This window comes from Ruditapes philippinarum, unplaced genomic scaffold (genome assembly GCF_026571515.1).
Source record: "Ruditapes philippinarum isolate M1 unplaced genomic scaffold, ASM2657151v2 ctg8117_1_1_1_1, whole genome shotgun sequence".
NCBI classification, from domain to species: Eukaryota; Metazoa; Mollusca; class Bivalvia; order Venerida; family Veneridae; genus Ruditapes; species Ruditapes philippinarum.
In genome coordinates, this window is record NW_026855605.1 from 5,001 (window position 1) to 29,995 (window position 24,995).

Sequence of the window (24,995 nt, forward strand, 5' to 3'; positions counted from 1 at the left end):
CATTTTTGAGGATGGCCGAATTCTATCAGTCATTCGATCCTTCTCCAACCTTTGTAAGCCATCAAGGTACTTCTGTAGTGAAGCATCCTCTTCTAACTTAATACGACAGTAGAAGGCACAGTCGTAATAAAAAATCTCAATGGTTGATTCTGGTGAGATATAATCAGACAGGTCGTTGATGAAGAGGACAAATAAGACAGGTCTAAGGCCACTGTGCTTATTGACTACGGAAGGTACGGGTGCTTCTCCGGACTTGCTCTCGTCTAGAAACACATTTTGGCTCCGACCACAAAGAAAGATGCCCGGCTAGCTTAGCTAGTAGAGCACAAGACCCTTATATCGGGGTAGTAGGTTTTGGCCTCCGTTGGGCACAACTGTCACAGTCAATATGCCTTTGGTAGAGCGGGTCTTAAATATAAAATTATGGTACAAACCAGATAAATTTATCTATTTCACGACAGATACGGTCTGTAATAAATGATTCATATATAACATATCACACAAATATAATTATAATAAATAGCGTTATGTGTACAGAATAAGCAGAACACACAAATGACAAGAAATACAATTTCATATCGATTTACAGTATTACCATGGGGATGAATGGAGGTTTTATGATAACTTGTCAGGAGTTTTTGTGATAACTGTCACGAAGTTCGTCGAAAAACATTTGTATCTCCTACAAATACACTCTCGTCAAAATTTGTGATTGGTTGTCGATATATATTAATAATAGAGGACAGGTTAATCAAGAGACTTCTAAATATAACATAAAATAAAGCTCCGTGGTACCCTATGACAGTTATCAATTCTAATAGGTTGTTTCGAACGCCATAGAATGTTAGGTTGTTTTTGGTGTTGATTTGGTACTCTGTCGAATGCTTTAGAAATATATATGGTATGGAAACAGCAACTGAGAGTCGATGTTTCGTGCAACACCTGGGACTTTCCGGAAGAGTTGAGTCTCACACTGGTTCTCTGTGTTTTTGGAATCCATGCTGGGCATCTGTAAGTATATGTCTAAGTAATAAATTCTAAAGTCTTAGTTTACTTAAATGGAAAAGCTAGTTGCAATAGATATTAACAACGGTACACATTTGTGTTTTATTTACCAGAGGTCGCCGGATTAGTTACGATGCAGAAATTTTATCCGGATACCGGTTACCGGAAAATTAATATCCGCCGAACTTTGTTAAACGGTTTTAATTGGTTAAGAATTTCACCCCGCTGAATCTAAAAAGAAGTCAAATAAAAATTCAGATTTTGATTGCACCTGGTATTCTAGCTGGTAAAGTCAATTAACCATTACTTGACTTGGTCTATAAAGTCAACTTTGATTGATGTTCCAAATCATTTATTTCCTTTTAATGTGACTCTACGTATATTGGGTGTGTAGGCCTACGAGAAAAATTTAACGATTCGTCCCACCGACGATTCGCATGAATCGGGGTCAGCCCGGTCCTAAAACGTACTATGACCCAGAGTCAGCTCGGCCCTATTCCAACTCCGCACGGGTCAACTCGGCCCATAATTACATATTACTGGTAATGTTTACTTTTATAACTTTTTATAAGTTTTCATCACAACTTTCATTGTTAAATATTTTCACAGTAGATCTAACAGACTCAAAGATATTGAAAAGTGTTATTGATGAAAGTACCAATTTGTATGCAGTTGACCCGTATTTTCGGGGGTTTAATGTTTTAAATTTAAGACACCGTTTCGTTTCGTCTTTTATGTTAACAAATGTTATTTTAAATTAATAGTAAATAGAAGACAAAAAACATCAACAGTAAGTTAGTCCAAATATTTAGACATAACCGCGGATGAAACTATTTTTTACATGGGTCAAATCCGCTTTAACGTCTAAAGATATCTATTTAAAAATCCATAGCAAAATGAAAAACAATAAACATGCACAATCATTCAAACTTCCGATGTAAAATGTTACAAATAATCATAATCCTACCTCAAATGTGTATTTTCCTTATCAAAATCAACTTATTCAAATTTTAAACAATTTAAAACAAATCCCGTGTAAAAGTTGTGTTCACAGCCTCCATATTGTGTGTACTACGCAATGCGGTGATTACTGGAACCAAATTTTTTAGACGAATTTTTTACTGCGTGCACCTATCAGTGTCTTAAATCACAACAGAAAAAGTTTTCGTTCAGACTAATTTCGTACTATTGTTTTTTGAGTGACGTCACAGCATGACCGGGAATTTCCAATATGGGGGTCAACATAAAATATCTTTAATGTGTCTTCTTAAATATATGGATAAATAAACTACTTGTCATGAGTAATTTTTGCATATTTTTACAGTTTTTGGGAAAATATGCTTCCGTATTTCATGCAATCAATTGCTTTTTGTGATAAATAGCATTTAAGTTGTGATTAACCGGTAAATTCAAATCGACTCGAGAAGCGCGTCGATTTGTGCTATGGGAAATTAGCCAGTTATGGAAAGACTTCGCATTTTCCGATCAACGTCAAACTGTAAAAAAAAGAAAATGCGATGTCTTTCAATGAACGACTAAACAGTAAGTAAAAACTATGACAAACAAAGAGGAACCGTTTAGAATACGATAATACGATAATAAACTATTTAAATAATAAATCCTAATCTTTCTACTTTCACTATCGGTAGTCTGAGTCGCTCGGAAGCTGTCTCATATTTTCGGGGATTTTGATTGGATGGCCTCGTTTCAGTAGTTAAATTGCACGCACTCAAATTCTATACTGCACTCAATGTATTTCGGGACATTGGTTAAAGTTACGCATAAGTCCTGGTGATAAATTCTTAGGCGGAGATACGTTTTTAGCTCACCTGTCTGTGTCACAAAGTGACAGGGTGAGCTTTTGTGATCGCTTTTCGTCCGGCGTCCGTCCGTAAACTTTTACTTTAAATGACATCTCCTCATAAACCACAAAGCCAATTTCATCCAAACTTCACAGGAATGTTCCTTTGGTGGTCACCTTTAAAAATTGTTCAAAAAATTTAATTCCATGCAGAACTCTGGTTGCCATGGCAACCGAAAGAAAAAACTTTAAATATCTTCTTTTAAAAAACCATAAGAGCTAGAGCTTAGATATTTAGCATGAAACATCTTCTAGTGAGTGTTTACTAAGTTTGTTCAAATAAAAGCCCTGGGGTCAAAATTGGCCCCGCCCCGGGGGGTCATTGATTTTCCCTATATGCATATAGTAAAAACTTAAAAATCTTCTTTTAAAGAACCCAAAGAGCTAGAGCTAAGATATTTAGCATGAAACATCTTCTAATCAGTGTCTACCAAGTTTGTTCAAATAAAAGCCCTGGGGTCAAAATTGGCCCCGCCCCAGGGGGTCATTGATTTTCCCTATATGCATATAGTAAAAACTTAAAAAATCTTCTTTTAAAGAACTCAAAGAGCTATGGCTAAGATATTTAGCATGAAACATGTTCTAATAAGTGTCTACCAAGTTTGTTCAAATAAAAGCCCTGGGGTCAAAATTGGCCCCGCCCCGGGGGGTAATTGATTTTCCCTATATGCATATAGTAAAAACTTAAAAAATTTTCTTTAAAGAACTCAAAGAGCTATGGCTAAGATATTTAGCATCAAACATGTTCTAATAGGTGTCTACCAAGTTTGTTCAAATAAAACAGACTTCCCGAAAGTTAAAAAAAACTGTCAGACATTCGGTCTGACAAACCATGAAAATCTGTCGGACCGAAACAAAATCTGTCGGACCAAATAAAATTGATCAAAATCCAAGAAAAACTTGTGTTTGTATTTCAAAGACACTTTTTGTTTTTTATTTTTTCGCCGTAAAAATCGGCACAATCCGTACAGCGCATTTTCATCTCCTCCCTGTCATACACCAATGATTCATGGTTCTGCTTTCATTTTTCATTAAATTTTGTCTCAGGTCTAATATTCTCATCATTTTATTGCTTTTCTGTGCACTCTTCTGACGTAGATTTTCGGGTTTTCCAAGGTTTGGCACCTTTAGCGACGCCATTTTGTATACATGCGGCTGGATAAAAGCCGGACAGTCGGACCGATCCGGAATAAAAAATTGTCGGACCTGATCAAAATTTATCGGACATGTCCATCGGACCGACGTATTTCGGGAAGTCTGATAAAAGCCCTGGGGTCAAAATTGGCACCGCCCCGGGGGTCATTGATTTTCCTTATATGTGTATAGCAAAAACTTAAAAATCTTCTTTGAAAAAACCCAAATACAGTAAAGACTGTTTACAGTGACCTTCGATGGGAGAAAAGAAAAAAGGTCACTATAGACAGGGAGTCACTGTGGACAGTCTCTACATAATTCGGATATATGAACATATCATACCAATATTTTGTTGAAAAGCAGGATAGTACCATACTAAGGGTTTAATTATATTTTTATTGATATTAAACATATCAAATATCATTTATAAAAAACAAGAGAGTATTAAAATTGCATGTATAATTGGTTAAGATTATAAACTACACCATAACATTAGTATTTAAAAGTTACATATTCATTAAAATGTAATTTATATTGATAAATCTGTTTGTAAAAAAATGCTTAATTTCAATTTTACTAATGAGATGTTACTGTAGAGACATTTAATTTTGTATAATCAGCCTGTTTTCTTTACGGAGTTCAATGTATTAATAAAACATTAGATAAAAAGCTCCACATAATTTCTACAGATAAGTGCTCCGAAACAAATTAACAATCGAGGTTTCAAACATAACCACATCTTTAAGACGTTTGGCATTGTTGATCTTCAGTCGCCAAAACACTGCAGCAATTATGTATATGCAGGTGTCTTTAATCATTTTATCGGCAAAAATTGATTGAATCTGTCGCCATTTTGTGTAATTGTCAACAAACAGCCACAGTGAATTAGCGTGTCGCCGATTGGTCAATACAAACTGCCGTAGATACAACGCGCGTTCTGATTCGTCAATCGCATGAATACGTAATGAGAAAGATAAACATAGTGAACTCTTGCCTTGTGGCGTGTATTGAACTTTGTTGATGTAGACACGCGTTCTTAATTAGCAGATTAACGGTAATTGGTTGTAATTGAAAGGTAAACAAATTATTAACAGACCTAGCGGCGTAAAAAGTATGACGGAAAATTATAAAAATCGGGAGACTTCAAAATCTCTATGAAGTTTGTTTTAGGCAAAGTCGCTGATCCGAAGCACAGGCACGAGTATCGGACCTGGGATGAAAAAATATGACCAGATTGATAATAAAACCTGTGTTCATCGCCAAAGTCGTCACCTAGTTCAAGCCTTGCTCCCCTTGCCAAAGTCGCTGTTCACGGCTCAAATACCGTAACGGGTGACTAAATCATGGTCGTTGTACGGACTAGACAGGGAGTCGCTACATACAGACCATTTATATAGTAAATACTGTTCGGCGCACCTAACTATGGTCACTAAAGACAGAACGTCGCTATATACAGGGGGTCGCTAAGACAGTCTTTACTGTAGCTAGAGTTAAGATATTAAGCATGAAACATCTTTTAGTGAGTGTCTACAAAGTTTGTTCAAATAAAAGACATGGGGTCAAAATTGGCCCCGCCCCGGGGTCATTGATTTTCTTTATATGTGGATATTAAGCATGAAACATCTTCTAGTAAGTGTCTACAAAGTTTGTTCAAATAAAAGCCCTGGGGTCAAAACTGGCCCGGCTCCAGGGGTGTCATTGTTTTTAACTATATGTGTATAGTAAAAACTTTAAAAAAATCTTCTTTTAAAAAGCCCAATGAGCTAGAGCTTAGATGTTTAGCATGAAGCATCTTCTTATGGGTGTCTACCAAGTTTGTGCAAATAAAAGCCCTTGGGCTAAATTGGCCCTGCAACGATGGGGGGAGGGGGTTTGGGGGGCCTATATACAGGTGAGCGACCTCAGGGCCATCATGGCCCTCTTGTTTTTGTTCTTTTTTGTTGCTGTGTAGTTGAAAATACATATAAAATGAGAAAAGAAATAATTATAAATGAAATGACAATGACAGAGAACATGAAATATTTTGACATTCAACATATATTTACTACAGTAAACACAAAATCAACTTTGTTTATCATTTTTAGCTCGACTTTTCTATGAAAAGGGGAGCTATCCTACTCGCCCCGGCGTCGGCGTCGGCGTCACACCTTGGTTAAGTTTTTCGTACCACCCCACTTTATTTCAGAAGTATTACAAGTATGGCTTTGAAACTTACCATACTTGTTCACCATCATAACCTCCATCTACAGACAAGAGTACATAACTCTGTCAAGGTTTTTGACAGAATTATGGCCCTTTTTTGACTTAGAAAGTGTATTGAGCTTGGTTAAGTTTTTTGTACCACCTCACTTTATTTCAAAACCATTGGAGGTATTGCTTTGAAACTGACCATACTTGTTTACCATCACGACCTTCATCAACAGACAAGAGGACATAACTCTGTCAAGGTTTTTGACAGAATTATGCCCCTTTTTGACTTAGAAAATACATTGAATATGGGTAAAATCCACTTATTGCCTTAACCCTTTGAGATATTGCTTTGAAACTTTTAATGCTATTTCACATCAATACCCCCATCTGTACGCAAGAGAAGGTAACTCTGTCAAGGATTTGTTTTAAAAATTAAGGCCTTTTATCGACTTAGAATCTTGGTTAAGTTTTTAGTACCAGTCCACTTTTTGACTGAACTGTTTGAGATATTAATTTGAAAGTTGGAATACTTGTTTACAATCATGATTCCCAAACATGTCCAGGAGAAGGTAATTCTGTCAAAGATTTTATTTGAATTATGGCCCTTAACTGTCAATGTTTTGTATTATAGGCAAGCACTAAAAAACTTAAAAAATCTAAAAAAATTCATTCCTATCCACTTGTTCACTTTACCATAAATTATGTCATATAAACATTGCTGTAATATTCAAGGGTATCAAACAACTAGTTCACTTTAAAAATACAGAGATTCTTGTATTGCCTTTTACTGCAAAAACTTTTTTTATTGGCAAGCAATAAAAAAGTCGAGCGCGCTGTCTTACGGACAGCTCTTGTTTAAGTATGGAAGAATATTTTCCAAGGAATTATAAAATGTATATAAGCATACAATTGACTAAACTGCCTAGCAATCAGTTTGTAAAATTCTTAATAGACTACAAAAACGTCTATTTGACGCTCTAAATTGAATTTTAATTTAACATAGGTTAAAACTTCCGTTGTGCATAATACAAATTCTAACACTATCAGAATTTTTTCTATATAAACAAAGAAGGCCCGAAGCGTGCATTATTCTACAACAACGCACTCGCCGTTCTTATTATCTCCCTGTGTATTTTCACATTGTGGGCGCCATTTTGTTTGAAAAATCTGATAAATAAAAACATTTTTTGTCGAATTTTGTTGTGAAAACTATCTAGAATGAAAGAAAATGGTCTAACTAAGAAAATGAATCCGAACACCAATATCTTTAATTCAGTCGTTAACGCTGTACAGACGTTTAAAGTGTTGTTTAAGTGACGTCACAATGAAGCGCCAAACAGCACGTGCAAAACAATCAAATCAAGTACGCTATTTTAATGTCGCAAACGAGTTAATAATTTTTATAATAACTTTTAATAATTTGTATTTCGCTTGAAAAATTATAGAGTGAAATAAAATAAACATACAAAGTTTTATCAGCGTTTTCAAAATTCGTTATTATGAAAATGTTTCTACACACAGTAGATTGAACGACAGATTTTATCAACCCACTGGAACAGCCTTTAAAGAACGTTTCTATTGAGGCGAAAACAAATTTAACCACCAAACATAAAGTCAAACTTTATAATAATAATTATATTCTTTCTTGACGTGTTAGAATGGAAATAGATATTAATTCTTCGTGCATTATTGTATAATAATGCACGTTTTTCGTTCAAATGCTTTGTAATTAATTATATTACTACGCATTTGAACTCAAACCGTGCATTATTCTACAACAATGCACTCAGAATTGATATCTATTTCCTAAACAAAGCGTTCACTGCAATGAAACATGCAAGGTCGACAACTGTGGCAGATTGAGGACGGGAAAATTCAACACAAAAAGTTGTCTGTTCTTTGTTATTAGGGGAAAATATTGCAAATTTACTATATTAAAGGAGCCTTATTTATAATATTATGAATATTTATCTTTATTTAATGTGTTAAATATGTTAAGAACGCATTCTAACGGTAGTAATTAATAGAATTAAGTGTCGGCGAAAACTTGACTGCTTTTTTAGGAGTCCAATCAAACGCAGGAGCTGTCATTCTCGACCGAAAATGACGCCACGAAAATATGAGAACCCCCGACAATATGAGAACAAGGCATATGTGAATTTGTACAGAAAGGAAGAATTTACAATGTATATGCATGTTTAATTGTTTTTGCCTACTGCAATTGTTCTGGTTTTGTTTTTTGTAAAAAATATCGTTCAATACAATTATATTTATTATCATAAAAAATGAATCTAAAAACTTTATTTATGGATCAATATTTAACATATATGGTCTTGATATCTCTTCCGGTATGTTACGATACCGAAATCAACTTGATTTCGGTAACTTTACCGAAATCAACTCATAAAATTACAATATTTTATTAGTCCCCTACCGGTTTACCGGAGGGGACTTTAGGTTTACCCTCCGTCCGTCTGTCAGTCCGTCCGCACTCGCAGGAGAGTAATTATAAACGTGGCTAGAGGGACAATAGGTAACTGTTCTTTCTCTTTGATGTCATTCATTCCGTAATGCTTTTATGTGGCTATTTTCTTTTGTGTGGCTAAAAAGAACAATAGAGAGAACAATAGAGTAGCCACATAATTACTCTCCTGTTAGAACTTCCGTCCGTCTATCAGTCAGTCCATCCACAAAACTGGATCCCACGATAAAGCAAAAAGTGCTGAAAATATTTTAATGAAACTTGATATATGGATAGATGGCAGTATGGAGATTATGCACGTCTTTTTCTTTTTTTCCTATACTGAAAATTGTGGTTGCTATGGCAACAAATAGACTGAAAAATATGGCAAATTTTACACATAACCTGGATCCAGTGATAACGCAAAAAGTATTGAAAATATTTTTATGAAACTTGACATATAGGTAGATGGCAGTATGGAAATTATGAACATCCTTTTCTTATCTTCCTATGTTGGAAATTCTGGTTGCTATGGCAACAAATAGACTGAAAATATGGCAAATTTTACACATAACCTGGATCCAGAGATAACGCAAAAAGTATTGAAAATATTTTTATGAAACTTGACATATGGGTAGATGGCAGTATGGAAATTATGAACATCCTTTTTTTATCTTCCTATGTTGGAAATTCTGGTTGCTATGGCAACAAATAGACTGAAAATATGGCAAATTTTACACATAACCTGGATCCAGTGATAACGCAAAAAGTATTGAAAATATTTTTATGAAACTTGACATATGGGTAGATGGCAGTATGGAAATTATGAACATCCTTTTCTTATCTTCCTATGTTGGAAATTCTGGTTGCTATGGCAACAAATAGACTGAATTTCAAGATTTCTGATTCTAGTTTTTAAGTTTTTTCACTAGAAGTTCTTTATTTCTTAAGGTATTTTCTTCAAACTTTAAATATAAGTTGCTAGTCATCAACCACATCATATGTGACAAGGTTTACAACTCTAGGACAAAATTTATCAGAATTACCTCCCTTGAACTTGAGATTTTCTTGAAAAAATATTGTTTTTTTTTTAATACCTTCTTTTTTTCTGAATGTATCTACTTCAATCTTCATATAAATGTTTCTTATTATCACTCAACTTTTGTGAGAAAGTTCAATACTCTAGCAAGACTATTTCCAGAATTATGCCCCTTTTGAACTTGAACTTTGAGAAATTGGTAATTTTTACTCCAACTTCTTCAATCATGATAGGATTTTCTTCAAACTCCCACATCATAATAATAATTATGACAAGGTTTATAAATCTAGCATCTATATTTCCAGAATAATCTCCTCCTTAAACTTTTAATTTTTCCTATTCGTTCTTTCATTTACTTCAAATTCAAAATAAACATTCATTATTCATACCTTCATTACTAATTGTTCTTCTTGCATCTTTATTTCAAGAGTTATCTCCTTTTTAAAAATTTTGTTTTTAAAAATGTTATATTTTGATAAAAGGGATGCTAAAAAAATAACTTTAGAGTGTCCTTCAGTCCGTCTGTCTGTCTGTACATAAAAAGTGTTTCCTGTGATCACTTTTAAAGAACTTTTTCAACAAATTTACTTAAAATGGAAACATAAGTGAATGGCCAATGGCCCTTCAGAATGTTGCTGGGGTTCTTACCGGTAGAGGACTTATGGATTGCTTGCAATACTATGATAATTGCTTGTTTGAATTATTTTTGAATAATTCAGTAATATGGGTTGAATTGAACTTGCATGGCAAAAATCACTAAAAAATAAAAGATATTGATGATGTTAGACAGGCCTAGACATTAACTTTTGAATCAGGTTGTCCTGTTGGGCAATTAGTTTTTGTGTCGCCTTGAAAAGGTGACATATAGGGGTTACTTTTGTCGGCGTCGTTGTCGGCGTTGGCGTCCCCTAAAGCTTGTCCGGAGCATAACTCAGTCACTATAAGTCTGATTGACTTCAAACTTGATATGCATGCTTCTTTCAATAACCCGAAGTGCAGTGCACAAGGACCGGTACTCTGCAGTTCTTATTTTTTGAGTTATTGCCCTTTGTTAATTTTCATACTTTAATTTTGTCCGGGCCATTTCTCTTCAACTAAAAAAGCTATGGACTTGAAACTTCATAGGATGATAGATCTCATTAAGAAGAAGTGCAGTGCACAAGAACCGGTACTCTGCACTTCCTAATTTTTCAGTTATTGCCCTTTGTTAATTTTCATACTTTATTTTTGTCCGGGCCATTTCTCCTAATGTATAAAAGCCATGGACTTGAAACTTCATAGGATGATAGGTCTCATTAAGAAGAAGTGCAGTGCACAAGAACAGGTACTCTGCATTTCTTATTTTTTGAGTTATTGCCCTTTGTTTATTTTCATACTTTAATTTTGTCCGGGCCATAAGTATAAAAGCTATGGACTTGAAACTTCATAGGATGATAGATCTCATTAAGAAGAAGTGCAGTGCACAAGAACCGGTACTCTGCACTTCCTAATTTTTGAGTTATGGCCCTTTGTTAATTTTCATACTTTATTTTTGTCCGGGCCATTTCTATTAATGTATAAAAGCCATGGACTTGAAACTTCATAGGATGATAGGTCTCATTAAGAAGAAGTGCAGTGCAACAAGAACAGGTACTCTGCATTTCTTATTTTTTGAGTTATTGCCCTTTGTTTTTTTCATACTTTAATTTTGTCCGGGCCATTTCTCCTTAAGTATAAAAGCTATGGACTTGAAACTTCATAGGATGATAGATCTCATTAAGAAGAAGTGCAGTGCTTAAGAATCGGTACTCTGCATTTCTTAATTTTTGAGTTATGGCCCTTTGTTAATTTTCATACTTAATTTTTATCCAGGCCATTTCTCCGAAAGTATAAAAGTTATGGACTTGAAACTTCATAGGATGATAGATCTCATTAAGAAAAAGTGCAGTGCATGATACTCTGCATTTCTTATTTTTTGAGTTATTGCCCTTTGTTGATTTTCTTACTTTATCTTTGTCCTGGTCATTTCTCCTTAAGTATGAAAGCTATGGACTTGAAACATCATAGAATGATAGATCTTATTGATAAGAAGTGCAGTTCACAGAAACTGCTGCTCTGCACTTATTATACCCCCACCACAAAATGTGGGGGGGGCTATAATGGATTCGCTTTGTCGCGTCGGTCCGTCCGTCGGTCGGTCGGTCCGTCTCCATTTTCGTGTCCGCTCTATAACTCCCATACCAATTGAAGGATTTTCTTCAAATTTGGCTCAAATGTTCACCTCAACAAGGGGATGTGCAGAACCCATGTTGCCCATGTGTCAGCTCAAGGTCAAGGTCACAATTGAAGGTCAAATATCAAACAATCAAATATTACACAGTATGTCGTGTCCGCTCTGTAAGTCCTACACTAATTGAAAGATTTTCTTCAAACTTGGCTCAAATGTTCACCTCAACAAGAGGATGTGCAAAACCCATGTTGCCCATGTGTCAGCTAAAGGTCAAGGTCACAATTGAAGGTCAAATATCAAACAATCAAATATTACACTGTATGTCGTGTCCGCTCTGTAAGTCCTACACTAATTGAAGGATTTTCTTCAAACTTGGCTCAAATGTTCACTTCAACAAGGGGATGTGCAGAACAGATGTTACCCATGTGTCAGCTCAAGGTCAAGGTCACAATTGAAGGTCAAATATCAAACAATCAAATATTACACTGTATGTTGTGTCCGCTCTGTAAGTCCTACACTAATTGAAGGATTTTCTTCAAACTTGGCTCAAATGTTCACCTCAACCAGGGGATGTGCAGAACCCATGTTGCCCATGTGTCAGCTCAAGGTCAAGGTCACAATTGAAGGTCAAATATCAAACAATCAAATATTATACTGTATGTCGTGTCCGCTCTGTAAGTCCTACACTAATTGAAGGATTTTCTTCAAACTTGGCTCAAATGTTCATTTCAACAAGGGGATGTGCAGAACTGATGTTACCCATGTGTCAGCTCCAGGTCAAGGTCACAATTGAAGGTCAAATATCAAACAATCAAATATTACACTGTATGTCGTGTCCGCTCTGTAAGTCCTACACTAATTGAAGGATTTTCTTCAAACTTGGCTCAAATGTTCACCTCAACAAGGGGATGTGCAGAACCGATGTTACCCATGTGTCAGCTCAAGGTCAAGGTCACAATTGAAGGTCAAATATCAAACAATCAAATATTACACTGTATGTCGTGTCCGCTCTGTAAGTCCTACACTAATTGAAGGATTTTCTTCAAACTTGGCTCAAATGTTCACCTCAACAAGGGGATGTGCAGAACAGATGTTACCCATGTGTCAGCTCAAGGTCAAGGTCACAATTGAAGGTCAAATATCAAACAATCAAATATTACACAGTATGTCGTGTCCGCTCTGTAAGTCCTACACTAATTGAAAGATTTTCTTCAATCTTGGCTCAAATGTTCACCTCAACAAGGGGATGTGCAGAACCCATGTCACCCTTTTGCCGGCTTAAGGTCAAGGCCACACTTGAAGGTCAAAAATTGACTTAAAAATAAAATGTTTAGTACATAGGGAAAATGAAAGGTTTTTTGTAACAGTTTCGAACATGATTTGATAATATATTTATACTACTACCTGTACTATTAGTCTTTTTTTCACCAGAGATAATTTCTTTTTATGTATTTGTGCCACACAAGTTATTGCCTTAACCACCTTTCCAAGTCCTCTTCTGTCAAGGACATTGGTGGGGGTATGAATCGCATTCAGCGATAGTTCTAGTTATTTTTAGCTCACCTGAGCTTGCTCAGGGTGAGCTTTTAGGATCGATGAATGTCCGTCGTCCGTCCGGCCGTCCACAATTGCTTGTGAACACTCTAGCGGTCGCATTTTTGCCTCAATCATCATCAAACTTGGTCAGGATGCTTATCTAGTTGAAAGCTCGGATGAGTTCGAACATGGGTCATCTCAGATGAAAAACTAGGTCACAAGAGCTAAAAATAGAAAAACCTTGTGAACACTCTAGAGGTCACATTTTTGACCCAATCTTCATCAAACTTGGTCAGGATGTTTGTCTAGGTGATAGCTCGGATGAGTTCAAACATGGGTCATCTCGGATGAAAAAGTAGGTCACAGGAGCTATAAATAGAAAAACCTTGTGAACACTCTAGTGGTCACATTTTTGAACCAATCATCATCAAACTTGGTCAGAATGCTTGTCTAGTCAATTGCTTGGATGAGTTCGAACATGGGTCATCTCTGATGAAAAACTAGGTCACAGGAGCTAAAAATAGAAAAACCTTGTGACCACTCTAGTGGTCACATTTTTGACCCAATCATCATCAAACTTTGTCAGGATGCTTGTTTAGATAATAGCTCGGATGAGTTCGAATATGGGTCATCTCGGATGAAAAACTAGGTCACCGGAGCTATAAATAGAAAAACCTTGTTAACACTCTAGCGGTCACATTTTTGCATCAATCATCATCAAACTTGGTCAGGATGCTTATCTAGTTGATACCTTGGATGAGTTCGAACATGGGTCATCTCGGATGAAAAAGTAGGTCACCGGAGCTAAAAATAGAAAAACCTTGTTAACACTTTAGCGGTCACATTTTTGCATCAATCATCATCAAACTTGATCAAGATGCTTGTCTAGGTAATAACTCGGATGAGTTCGAACATGGGTCATCTCGGATGAAAAACTAGGTCACAGGAGCTAAAAATAGAAAAAACCTTGTTAACACTCTAGTGGTCACAATTTTGACTCAATTGTCATCAAAACTTGGTCAGGAAACTTGTCTAGGTCATTGCTGGGAATAAATCGAACATGGGACATCTCGGATGAAAAACTAGGTCACAGGAGCTAAAAATAGAAAAATCTTGTTAACACTCTAGTGGCTACTGTTGTGATCCAAATATTCTGTTAATTGGTCTGAAAGTTTGTTTTGATGATTTCTAAGTCAAGATCGAACATGGGTCATCTTGGATGAAAAACTAGGTCACACCGCCCAAATATGGAAAAACCTTGTTAACATTCTAGTGGTCACATTTTCGACTCCATTATCATCAAACTTGGTCAGAATGCTTGTCTAGGTAATTGCTTGGATGAGTTCGAAATCGCATGTGAAACTAGGTCACCGGAGCTAAAAATAGAAAAATCTTGTTAACACTCTAGTTGCTACTGTTTTGATCCAAGTATCCTGGAAATTGGTCTGAAAGTTTGTTTTGATGATTTCTAGGTCAAGTTTGAATATGTGTCACCTGGGTAAAAAACTAGGTCGCACTGCTCAAATATGGATAATCCTTGTTAACACTGTAGTGGTCACATTTTTGACTCACCTGTCATGAGACTTGGTCAGAATGCTTGTCTAGGTAATTGTTTGGATGAGTTTGATAATTCAGGTGAGCGATCTAGGGCCATCATGGCCCTCTTGTTTTAGTTATTGCCCTTTGTTATTTTTCATACAAATACAAATTTTCGCGTTTTGCCGAGGTCGGACATATTCGCGAATATTAATTTCCGCGTTTTCTTGATTTCCGAAAAAAAAATATTCGCGGATTGGAAAGTCCGATGGGGCCGTAAAATCCATTAGCCGACTATTAATCTTCAATAATTGAGGTCATTATTGGTGTCTTAAATGGGATTAACAATACGCTAGCCTTATATTGTATTGGTAAGTGAATTGTGATCACGGAACGTGATTGACAATAGGCCTACTAGTATTTCATAAACTGTATTAAAATGTGGATGTTTATTTTGATTGCTATATTGACATAGAGTTCTTTTGATATTTATAAAATAGTAGTAGTTTACTTAGTTTGTGTTTTTATTGCTTTATGGCAATATTCATAACAATTCATTACTTCCTAACAGGTGCCCGTAAAATTCGAATGAATCCGGTCAAGTAGCTTTGCATGAACAACGTCTAAAATAAAAATTTCTCTCCAATTTATTCGCGAAAATCGTGCGGACTTATTCGCGCAAACAAATATTCGCGCTTCGTGGCCATCCGCGAAAAAAGCGAATATTAATTGGTCGCGAATATTCGTTGGGTTACAGTACTTGTCCTGACCTAAAAATGGTAAAAATGTATCAATCAGAAAAGACAAACAAGCTCATACATTATTACTTCTTGTATAAGGTCATTTTAACATAAGGCAATAAACTAGACATATTGTTTATGAAATTGATTGTTAGTTAGACACAAATATTTTTGTATTCAGTACTTTATCTAAAACATCAGTTCATCAATCATCATCCAGGCTAATAACGACGACTACATTTATAATGTTGTTATATTAGATAAAACAATAAATCATTTTTCAATACAAATCGAAAGATCAATACGATTATTTACATATTTTCAATGATATCTTTACATGCACACATCAAAATTAAAATGACAGCATGACCCGGGAATTACCTTGTACAAAATTAAATATAGTCTATTATTAGAACGGGGAATTACCTTACAGCAGCGCATGCTCATATTTTGGCTTCCGTTTTCTATATCAACAAATGTACATGACAGTAGTGTATTTACATTATTGATAATGATTCATGGTGTATTTTTGTTTACAGATGTTTATAAATGAAAAGATGTTTTTTCTATTTATTTTGTACATGCATTTTGTAAATGATGCTTTTTAATTTCACTTGCCCTGTCGGACAAGTGCTTTTCAAAATAACTTGCCCGGACCAAACTTTTAGTTGTCCCGGGCAGTCGGACAACCGTTAATGTCGAGCCCTGTTAGAGACGAAAGTATATTCATGATTTCTCCCCCTAGCCAATGCAAACCGAACATTAATATACAGAAATCAACGTGAATAATTTATGTCAGACCTGTTTTGATGTTTAATATTAATGAAGATTCAATTTGATATGCAAACACAGAAAAATAAACAAAAAAGTGAATTAAGTGATATTGATGATCTTATCGATACTAGCTGGCACATGAATGGATCAAGTGTGAAATAGGTTACACCTGATCAAAAAAACTAGTGACTGTCATCCAGTTGGACAGTCAGTTATCACCTTTTATTTATGACAAACATGGATGTTTATTGTAGATAACAGGTGTTAATAGACTGCATAATGGGATACATAATCATGTAAATGTTCTGTAACTGGCAATTTTTAATCCATTTTCTAATTAAGAAATAATATATCCCAAACAGTGATTTTATCGCTCAATAACAGGACTGTTTGGAGTTCGGATGCGACGAATTATATCACGAGGGCATAGCCCGAGTGATATAATGATGCGCATCCGAACGACAAACAGTGCTGTTATCAGGCGATAAAATCACCGATTTGGATATATTATTTCGATTCTAACACGACATCAACAAATAAATGTTGCCGTACCTGATATTTATCAAAATTGCGCCTGATTTGTTTCCGTACTTATTTTCAGCGCGTCGGATTCTTTTAGTGGTTACGTCACATGTATACTGATGACGTCACATATCTAAATATAGAACATCAACTGTGACTTTATTGCATAATAACACACACTTTCTGTTCTTCTATATTCAATAGTGAAAAATGCGGGTCGTGTTAGAATGCATGATAATGTATATAAATGTTAATATTACAGAACGATTTTTCAGAAAAGGAAAAAGAAGAGTAAAAGCTGTTTCAAAATTTTTTTTTTAAAATAAGATAAAAATTATATATTGTTTAAAAGGAGAAACAAATCTGAATAAATATCTATCCAATTCCTCATTCATTTACATTGGCATTTTACTATTAAACAAATTTACTTGTTTCAATTTTCTTCAATAATGATATTAAACAAATACGATAAAATTTCCATCCATTTGGTCATTTATTAGCTCACCTGTCGCTTTGTGACAGGGTGAGCTTTTGTGCTCGCTTTTCGTCCGGCGTCCGTGCGTCCAGCGTCCGTCCGTCGTCCGTAAACTTTTACTTTAAATGACATCTCCTCATAAACCACTGAGCCAATTTCATCCAAACTTCACAGGAATGTTCCTTTGGTGGTCACCTTTGAAAATTGTTCAAAGAATTCAATTCCATGCAGAACTCTGGTTGCCATGGCAACCAAAAGAAAAAACTTTAAACATCTTCTTCTAAAAAACCCAAAGAGCTAGAGCTTAGATATTTGGCATGAAACATCTTCTAGTAAGTGTCTACCAAGATTGTTCAAATAAAAGCCCTGGGGTCAAAATTGGCCCCGCCCCAGGGGGTCATTGATTTTCCCTATATGCATATAGTAAAAACTTAAAATTTTTTTCTCTTAATGTACCCAAAGAGCTAGAGCTAAGATATTTATCATGAAACATCTTCAAATCAGTGTCTACCAAGTTTGTTCAAATAAAAGCCCTGGGGTCAAAATTGGCCCCGCCCCAGGGGGTCTTTGATTTTCCCTATATGCATATAGTAAAAACTTAAAAAAATCTTTTTTCAAAGAACCCAAAGAGCTAGAGCTAAGATATTAAGCATGAAACATCTTCTAATGAGGGTCTACCAAGATTGTTCAAATAAAAGCCCTGGGGTCAAAATTGGCCCGCCACAGGGGGTCATTGATTTTCCCTATATGCATATAGTAAAAACTTTAAAAAATCTTCTTCTAAAAAACCCAAAGAGCTTGAGCTTAGATATTTGGCATGAAACATGTTCTAATGAATGTCTACCAAGCTTGTTCAAATAAAAGCCCTGGGGTCAAAATTGGCCCCGCCCCAGGGGGTCATTGATTTTCCCTATATGCATATAGTAAAAACTTAAAAAAATTTCTCTTAAAGAACCCAAAGTGCTAGAGCTAAGATATTTAGCATGAAACATCTTCTAATGAGTGTCTACCAAGATTGTTCAAATAAAAGCCCTGGGGTCAAAATTGGCCCAGCCCCAGGGGTCATTGATTTTCCCTATATACATGTAGTAAAAACTTAAAAATCTTCTTTTAAAGAACCCAAAGAGCTAGAGCTAAGATATTAAGCATGACACATCTTCTAATGGGTGTCTACCAAATTTGTTCAAATAAAAGCCCTGGGGTCAAAATTGGCCCCGCCCCAGGGGTCATTGATTTTCCCTATATACATAGAGTAAAAACTTAAAAAAATCTTCTTTTAAAGAACCCAAAGAGCTAGAGCTAAGATATTTAGCATGAAACATGTTCTAATTGATGTTTACCAAGTTTGTTCAAATAAAAGCCCTTGGGTCAAAATTGGCCCCGCCCTAGGGGGTCATTGATTTTCCCTATATTGCATATAGTAATTAAAAACTTAAAAATCTTCTTTTAAAGAACCCAAAGAGCTAGAGCTAAGATATTTAGCATGAAACATATTCTAATGGGTGTCTACCAAGTTTGTTCAAATAAAAGCCCTTGGGTTAGAATTGGCCCTGCCAGGGGGAGGGGGGGGGGGCAAAAGTCATTGTTTTTCATTATTTGTGTATAGTAAAAACTTAACATCATGAAACATCTTCTAATGGGTGTCTTCCAAGTTTGTTCAAATAAAAGCCCTTTGGTTTAAACAAGCCCCGCCCTGGGGGCCTATGTACAAGTGAGCGACCCCAGGGCCATCATGGCCCTCTTGTTTACACATACATTGAATGTATTTGATGTGTCAAACAAAGGAGGTAAATCAAATAATATATTACCATCATCGAAACAAAATATCTTCCCAAAAATTGTTTACTTATAAGTTGTATTCATTAATTCATATCCAAATATAAAAACAGTGTTAGATATTATATAATTTTAACATACTTAATTGTTTTTCGGTATTGCTAAACATATTTTGGTTAGTATCTGACAAGGGAAGTAATTCGAATAATGCTTAATTATGCCAATAACATCATTAAAATAAAATATTTTTGGTAGATTTTTTTCACTAGAAGTCAATTTTAGTTATTTATGTCCAAAAATACAAACATAAGCAAGATTATTAATCCTGGCTCGTTTTTATGAGTTGATTTCGGTAATGAAAGTTGATATCGGTAAAGTTACCGAAATCAAGTTGATTTCGGTATCGTAACGTACCCTATCTCTTCTTAACAAACATAATTTCAAACAATACGTACATGTGCAGTATGTACACTGCCAGCTTTTTCATTTTCTATTTGTTAGATCATACCTCTAATACTTTTATAGTAATTTACTCCTTAAAATGTTTATAAACTAAACAATCTAAAAAATCAATATCCTAATAGGTTTTTAATAGAGGCCGAGTTGACCTGTGCCAAGTTGACCCGTGCCAAGTTGGTATAGGGCCGAGTTGACCCTTTACCATTCCCATCACTTTAGTTGCAACTAAGTTTACGCAGAAAATATCAAATTTTGCTTTAGACCACTTATTTTTCAAACAGTCAAGGTTGGTTATGAATCACCTTTAGTGGTAGCTCTTGTTGGTAACTGTTATAAAATTTCTTGTTCTAATAGATCATAGAAATAAGATGTCTAAGATTTACATATGTTATGATTTACAGAAAGATGGCAATGTCATTAACAACCCCAAGATCTGCTCTTCGGACAATAAATGAGGACCAAAGCACTCTCAGGTAAGCTGTTTGTTTACTATTTGTGTTATAGTTATACTAAACCAATGTGAGGATAAAACACAAAACTGTCTTCCTCAGAGGTTGAGGATTTATATAATGATTGGCACAATCAGTTTTCATTTATAATTGTCCGCCTGTTTGCTGAATCTGGTGATGGTTCAGGATTGTCTTTGAGAATGAACGGCCGCAGTGATGTTTTTGGGTTGATTTTGAACCCGAAATATGGCCTCTTCACAATGCCAAACAACCATAAAATATTCACAAAATGTGTAAAAAAATTCACAATTGGCAGGATTGCTTTTCAGAACCAAACAAAAAAATGAACTGATAAATGACAATCTTGAGAATTTGATTGATATATTTGAGGGAATAAAAAGAAGAAAACTTGAGTCTCACTATGAGCATAATTATTAAATGTTTGAATAAAGTGGCTACAGGTGATGATTTATTCTTGTTTATTTTTCACAATTTGACAGATTATTGCGCTAAAAATTCACAATTTCAGGGGTGTTGGTTGTTGCGAAAAAAGTAAAAAAAATCACTGTAAGGGTGACTTGTCCGGCAACATCCTGTTCACAATTTATTAAACTTTAAGCCTGCTAGTGGCAACAGATTTGAACAGAATAATACCCTTGTGACCATTGTAAACCTAGATCAGCCAGCATGTTCTAATGCAGTTAAGTAATCCAGTAATGCTTTTATTTTAGCAATTGTCAAATGTACTCATTTTGTGTTATAGGGCAACAAAGTCGGCACATGCGAGCAAACCAGGAAATGTGGCACCTGTTAACAAGTTGTTCTTGAAACCGAGCGGTCCTTTACAGACCATCAGCACTAAAAATCAGATGCGCATTCATGTAGGTCTATCAAATGATATTTTTGTTTGTTAGTTAATCTGTTTATCAACTAATTAAAAAAAAGACAAGACAGTTTTAAGACTAAATACAAGGAAACTGCTTTTCAAATGAAGGAATGAAAATCTACTTACCGGAGACTTTATTCTGAAAGAAATTAACAAGGACATCTTCTACCATATCTAAAATATAGCGCATATATCCTAATCTTAATTTATTTTATTTTAACTTTCGGCCATATCCTTTTGTGTATTGTGTAATTTTGTTGATGTAAATGAATTGATGTATATCTATTTATGCAATAAAACATTATTAAACTAAATTTTATACCCCCATAGGAGTCTTCATAACATACTGTTGAATCACTGTCAGTTTGTTCTTAATAGATACATGTATTTTAAAATATGTTTTCCTTTCAATTTTGAAAAATGAAGAAATTCTATGATAATTTTCAGGGAATACTATTGTAAATATTTCATAATTCTTAAAATGATGGTCCAAACAGTATTATAGTGATGAGATTTTTTCTTTATTTCAGACTGATCCAGAACCTAAGCTGAAAGTTAAGACCAAGGAAAAGGTGATCACCAAACCACCTGGACCCTTGCCAGAAAAAGAAATTCTGAATGTCTTTAACCCAGAAGGTACTTTTTTGTTGTTTAAGTTGTTTTTTTTTAGATTTAAAACTAAGAGGAGTTCATTTAAAAAAAGCATTATATACACTTTGCAAAGATATATAAAACTTTTGGGCTCAAGATTTACTTACGTTGACTGTATGTGTCAAAACAAAAACAAGAGAGTTTTATATGATTAAAAAAATCAAATGTAGCATCCTATTGTTATGATGTACCAAACCAATAATTGCATTTTGTATATAAAAATTATTTTTAGCCAAGGTAAACATGAATAAAAAAAGGCACAGTAAGGGGGAAATAACTGAGTCATTTGAAAGAAAATGCTGGCTATTACAGGTTTTTTTCCCCAAGATTTTTGGAACATGATCCATACCTATGGAATTGTGAATTTCAGCGATGTTTTGTTAAAAATTGGGAAAAAATACATGACTAATTTTGCAGCGATTAAATGAATCACTGTCTAGGATGGCATCTTCATTCATTTAAGCAACATAACAATTTTCAAAGATTTTACATTTTGTTATACAATATTTTTATTTTGTAACTTTAATTGGGAATTTTTTCATGTGGATTAGGAAAATGATATACTATTTTCAATTGTGGATTAGGAAAATGATACACTATTTTCAATTGGGAATATGGGCTATAAAATAAGCAAAAAAATCCCTGTTTAATTAAATAGGTGAAATTTGATGGCGGGTGGTTTGCGAAAACTGTTTTGTGTGTGCGCAGTTCCTACAATATGTACATTTCACAACAGAACCTAACTAAACATTCAATGAAGTATTGTTGCAAAATGCATTAATGCATACTGTCAGGATTTGTAATAATTTCTGTGTTTGTTTCTAATGTAAAATCATGCATTGGATTAATATAAATGCTATTAAGATGGGGAATAAGAAACTACCGGTACTGTAAAATGTTGCTAACTTTATGCATTTTATATTACTGATCAAGGAATTTACTATATTTTGTCTGTCAGAGGACTGCAAGCCAAAGATGGACAAGGCGTTGATTGGAGTGGTTGAGAGAATACGCAACTGGCGACCACCATGTTTGTTCGGTGTCGGAAAACCGGACAGTGATTTTGAAGACAGTGATGATGAGGATAGAGACAGGTCTCCTAAAATAGATGTGGCGGACCTGCCTCCACCAGACGGTAATGATTAGAATGATACTTCCTTAAAGGCTATAACGCCTCAGAAATGCTATTTTTAAATTTTTAAAAGCTTTTAATTTGGTGTCCTGTTACAGTTTCCAGAAATGAACCCATATACATAAAGTGGAACCATCTTTTGCTACTGCTGTTGTTTGGAATTTAGTATTAGTATTATAGTGTTTAAGTATTTTGTACGAAAGTTAAAATACCACTTTGTTGACATTTTGCTACCTTTATTGCTAATTGTTTCACATTCAGCACTTCTTTCTACCAGTGTTAGGAATCTGACATGCTTTAAATCTGTTACTAAAACATTATCTAACAAATGTATACTCATTCTGAAGATTAAAAAGATATTTGTTTGTGAGACATACAGTGCCTTTAAGACATTTTCAGTTTTGAAAAGACCCATGTGCCTATGGTCTGTTCAAAATAATTATTTCAGATATTAACTTTGTGAATCTTATGAATGGACTCTACCTGCATTCATTTTGACCGTGTGTTATATTTAAAATGAACTGTCTGAAATCATGATTAATTTCCATTAGTGGCTTGATCTCCAAATTGCCTTTTTATTAAAGTCAGTCACTTATTAAATTCACACCGTGTACAATTCAACCTTCACAGAGTGGCTCTGTCTCTATGGCAATTATTTTGTTAGTAAAACAGTTTTAGTTCTTAAGTAAGACTGAGCAATAAAGTCAACTTCTAGAGCAACAATTCATTATTCTTATCAACAACAAAAATATTTGTCTCCCTCACGGTTTTGCTCTGCAGTGATTGACCATTATTATCTTAAGCTTTAATTATATCTTTTTGACAGCTTATGGTGTGTAATCACTTCCTGACATATGCATTCATGTTTGTTATCTATTAGTTATGTTTATGTGTTTGCCTCAGGCAAAATTCATTCAGCATATAAAGAATCCCAGCTTTGAAATCTGCGTGTCTAGCGGCAATGAACATGCCTACCAGGACACTGGATCATGTGTCACTGAATACCCTGTATACTGTGATGTTAAAATTTCATTTTCATTTCTGTTACCATTTTTTTTTCAGATTCACTTTGTGATGAAGAGTTAGTTAACCTGTCTGATCTGATAATTCCAAGCATCGACATCGAAGATCTTCCTCTACCTTATTTAGATGACTCGCTCGACATCGAACCAAACATGGGAACTCTTGAAATCTGGGAGACCTCGACACCTGCCTCTTTCTCGCCAAGGGTAGCTAAAGATGTGTCGTCTTCCTTAGACCATTCTGGTATAAATGACGACAGTCTGCAGTAAAACTAAACAAAAAATCTTTTTTTGGAAACTTTAGGCTAATTGGCAGCTTTGGTTATTTGAAAGGCATTAAAATAGAAGAGGCAGTAGAGGAATGAATGATGGGTAATTCATGATGAGTGTGAATGATATTAAAGTCGTGAAGCTCTGCTTAGTGCTTGTAACTCAGGGTTGTAAATAATGTAAATATCGTCTGTAAATATCTCATCATCATCGTTACTGTTGTTGTCGTCGTGAATTTAACTTCTTACAGGAAAGTGTTTCATTTTAGAAATTAAAATATATACATGTGAATGAGAAAATAAAATTCATACTGGTACATGCAAATGGACTTATAAAATAATGATTGTCAATATTTTTTTTTTGATTAATTGCAGCAAGTAAGTAAATCTATTTTTGTCAATGGAAATTTTTCTGAAATTTATACATTTGATATATTTGCAGTTTCAAACGTTTACATAATTATCAGTGATTTAAACTTTGAAATTCATAGTTTTGACTTAATATTTATATAGTAGCAAAAAATATTATTATCTTGACTGCAGGATTTTTTTCTCTCCAATTTTTAACAAAATCTTTAACAAAAAGAACAAAATTGAGCTAGTAAAATTTCACTTGTAATAATTTTTTTGTTCAAAAAGGTAAATAAAAGATCAGAAAAAAAAAGAAATTGAAAACTCATTACATTGTACATAAATCATACAATTTCTTGTACATACATCGCTTTTAACCTTTTTATGTTGTGATTTTGAAATGGTATTTTTAGCATATTCTTTTTTTACATTATTTTGCATGCAGAATAAAGCTATTGAAATAATACTTCTTATTTATGTCTTTTGTTGAGTAAAAGTACACTTAGAGCAGGATATAT

The 24,995-nt window shown here is 34.6% G+C and overlaps 1 protein-coding gene across 2 annotated transcripts; it reads left to right on the plus strand.

Annotated features, from left to right (window-relative positions):
* Positions 1-883: 883 nt before the first annotated feature.
* LOC132743864 (uncharacterized) lies at positions 884-24,943 on the plus strand. 2 transcript variants are annotated; one of them, XM_060732440.1, is made up of 6 exons: positions 884-1,011; positions 20,119-20,190; positions 20,930-21,047; positions 21,583-21,688; positions 22,662-22,838; positions 23,898-24,943. In XM_060732440.1, exons 1-6 carry the CDS (start codon positions 899-901, stop codon positions 24,125-24,127), a joined length of 816 nt encoding a protein of 271 aa, XP_060588423.1. In that variant the 5' UTR covers positions 884-898; the 3' UTR covers positions 24,128-24,943. The 2 variants fall into 2 exon arrangements, with proteins under 2 accessions (XP_060588423.1, XP_060588424.1); XM_060732441.1 differs by lacking the exon at positions 884-1,011 and adding an exon at positions 1,152-1,291.
* Positions 24,944-24,995: the final 52 nt, after the last annotated feature.

Coding starts and splice junctions, on each gene's coding strand:
- LOC132743864 (XM_060732440.1), top strand. CDS start 899: ATGGTATGGAAACAGCAACTGAGAGTCGATGTTTCGTGCAACACCTGG. Junction 21,048..21,582: donor AAAATCAGATGCGCATTCAT/GTAGGTCTATCA, acceptor TCTTTATTTCAG/ACTGATCCAGAACCTAAGCT. Junction 22,839..23,897: donor GGACCTGCCTCCACCAGACG/GTAATGATTAGA, acceptor TTTTTTTTTCAG/ATTCACTTTGTGATGAAGAG.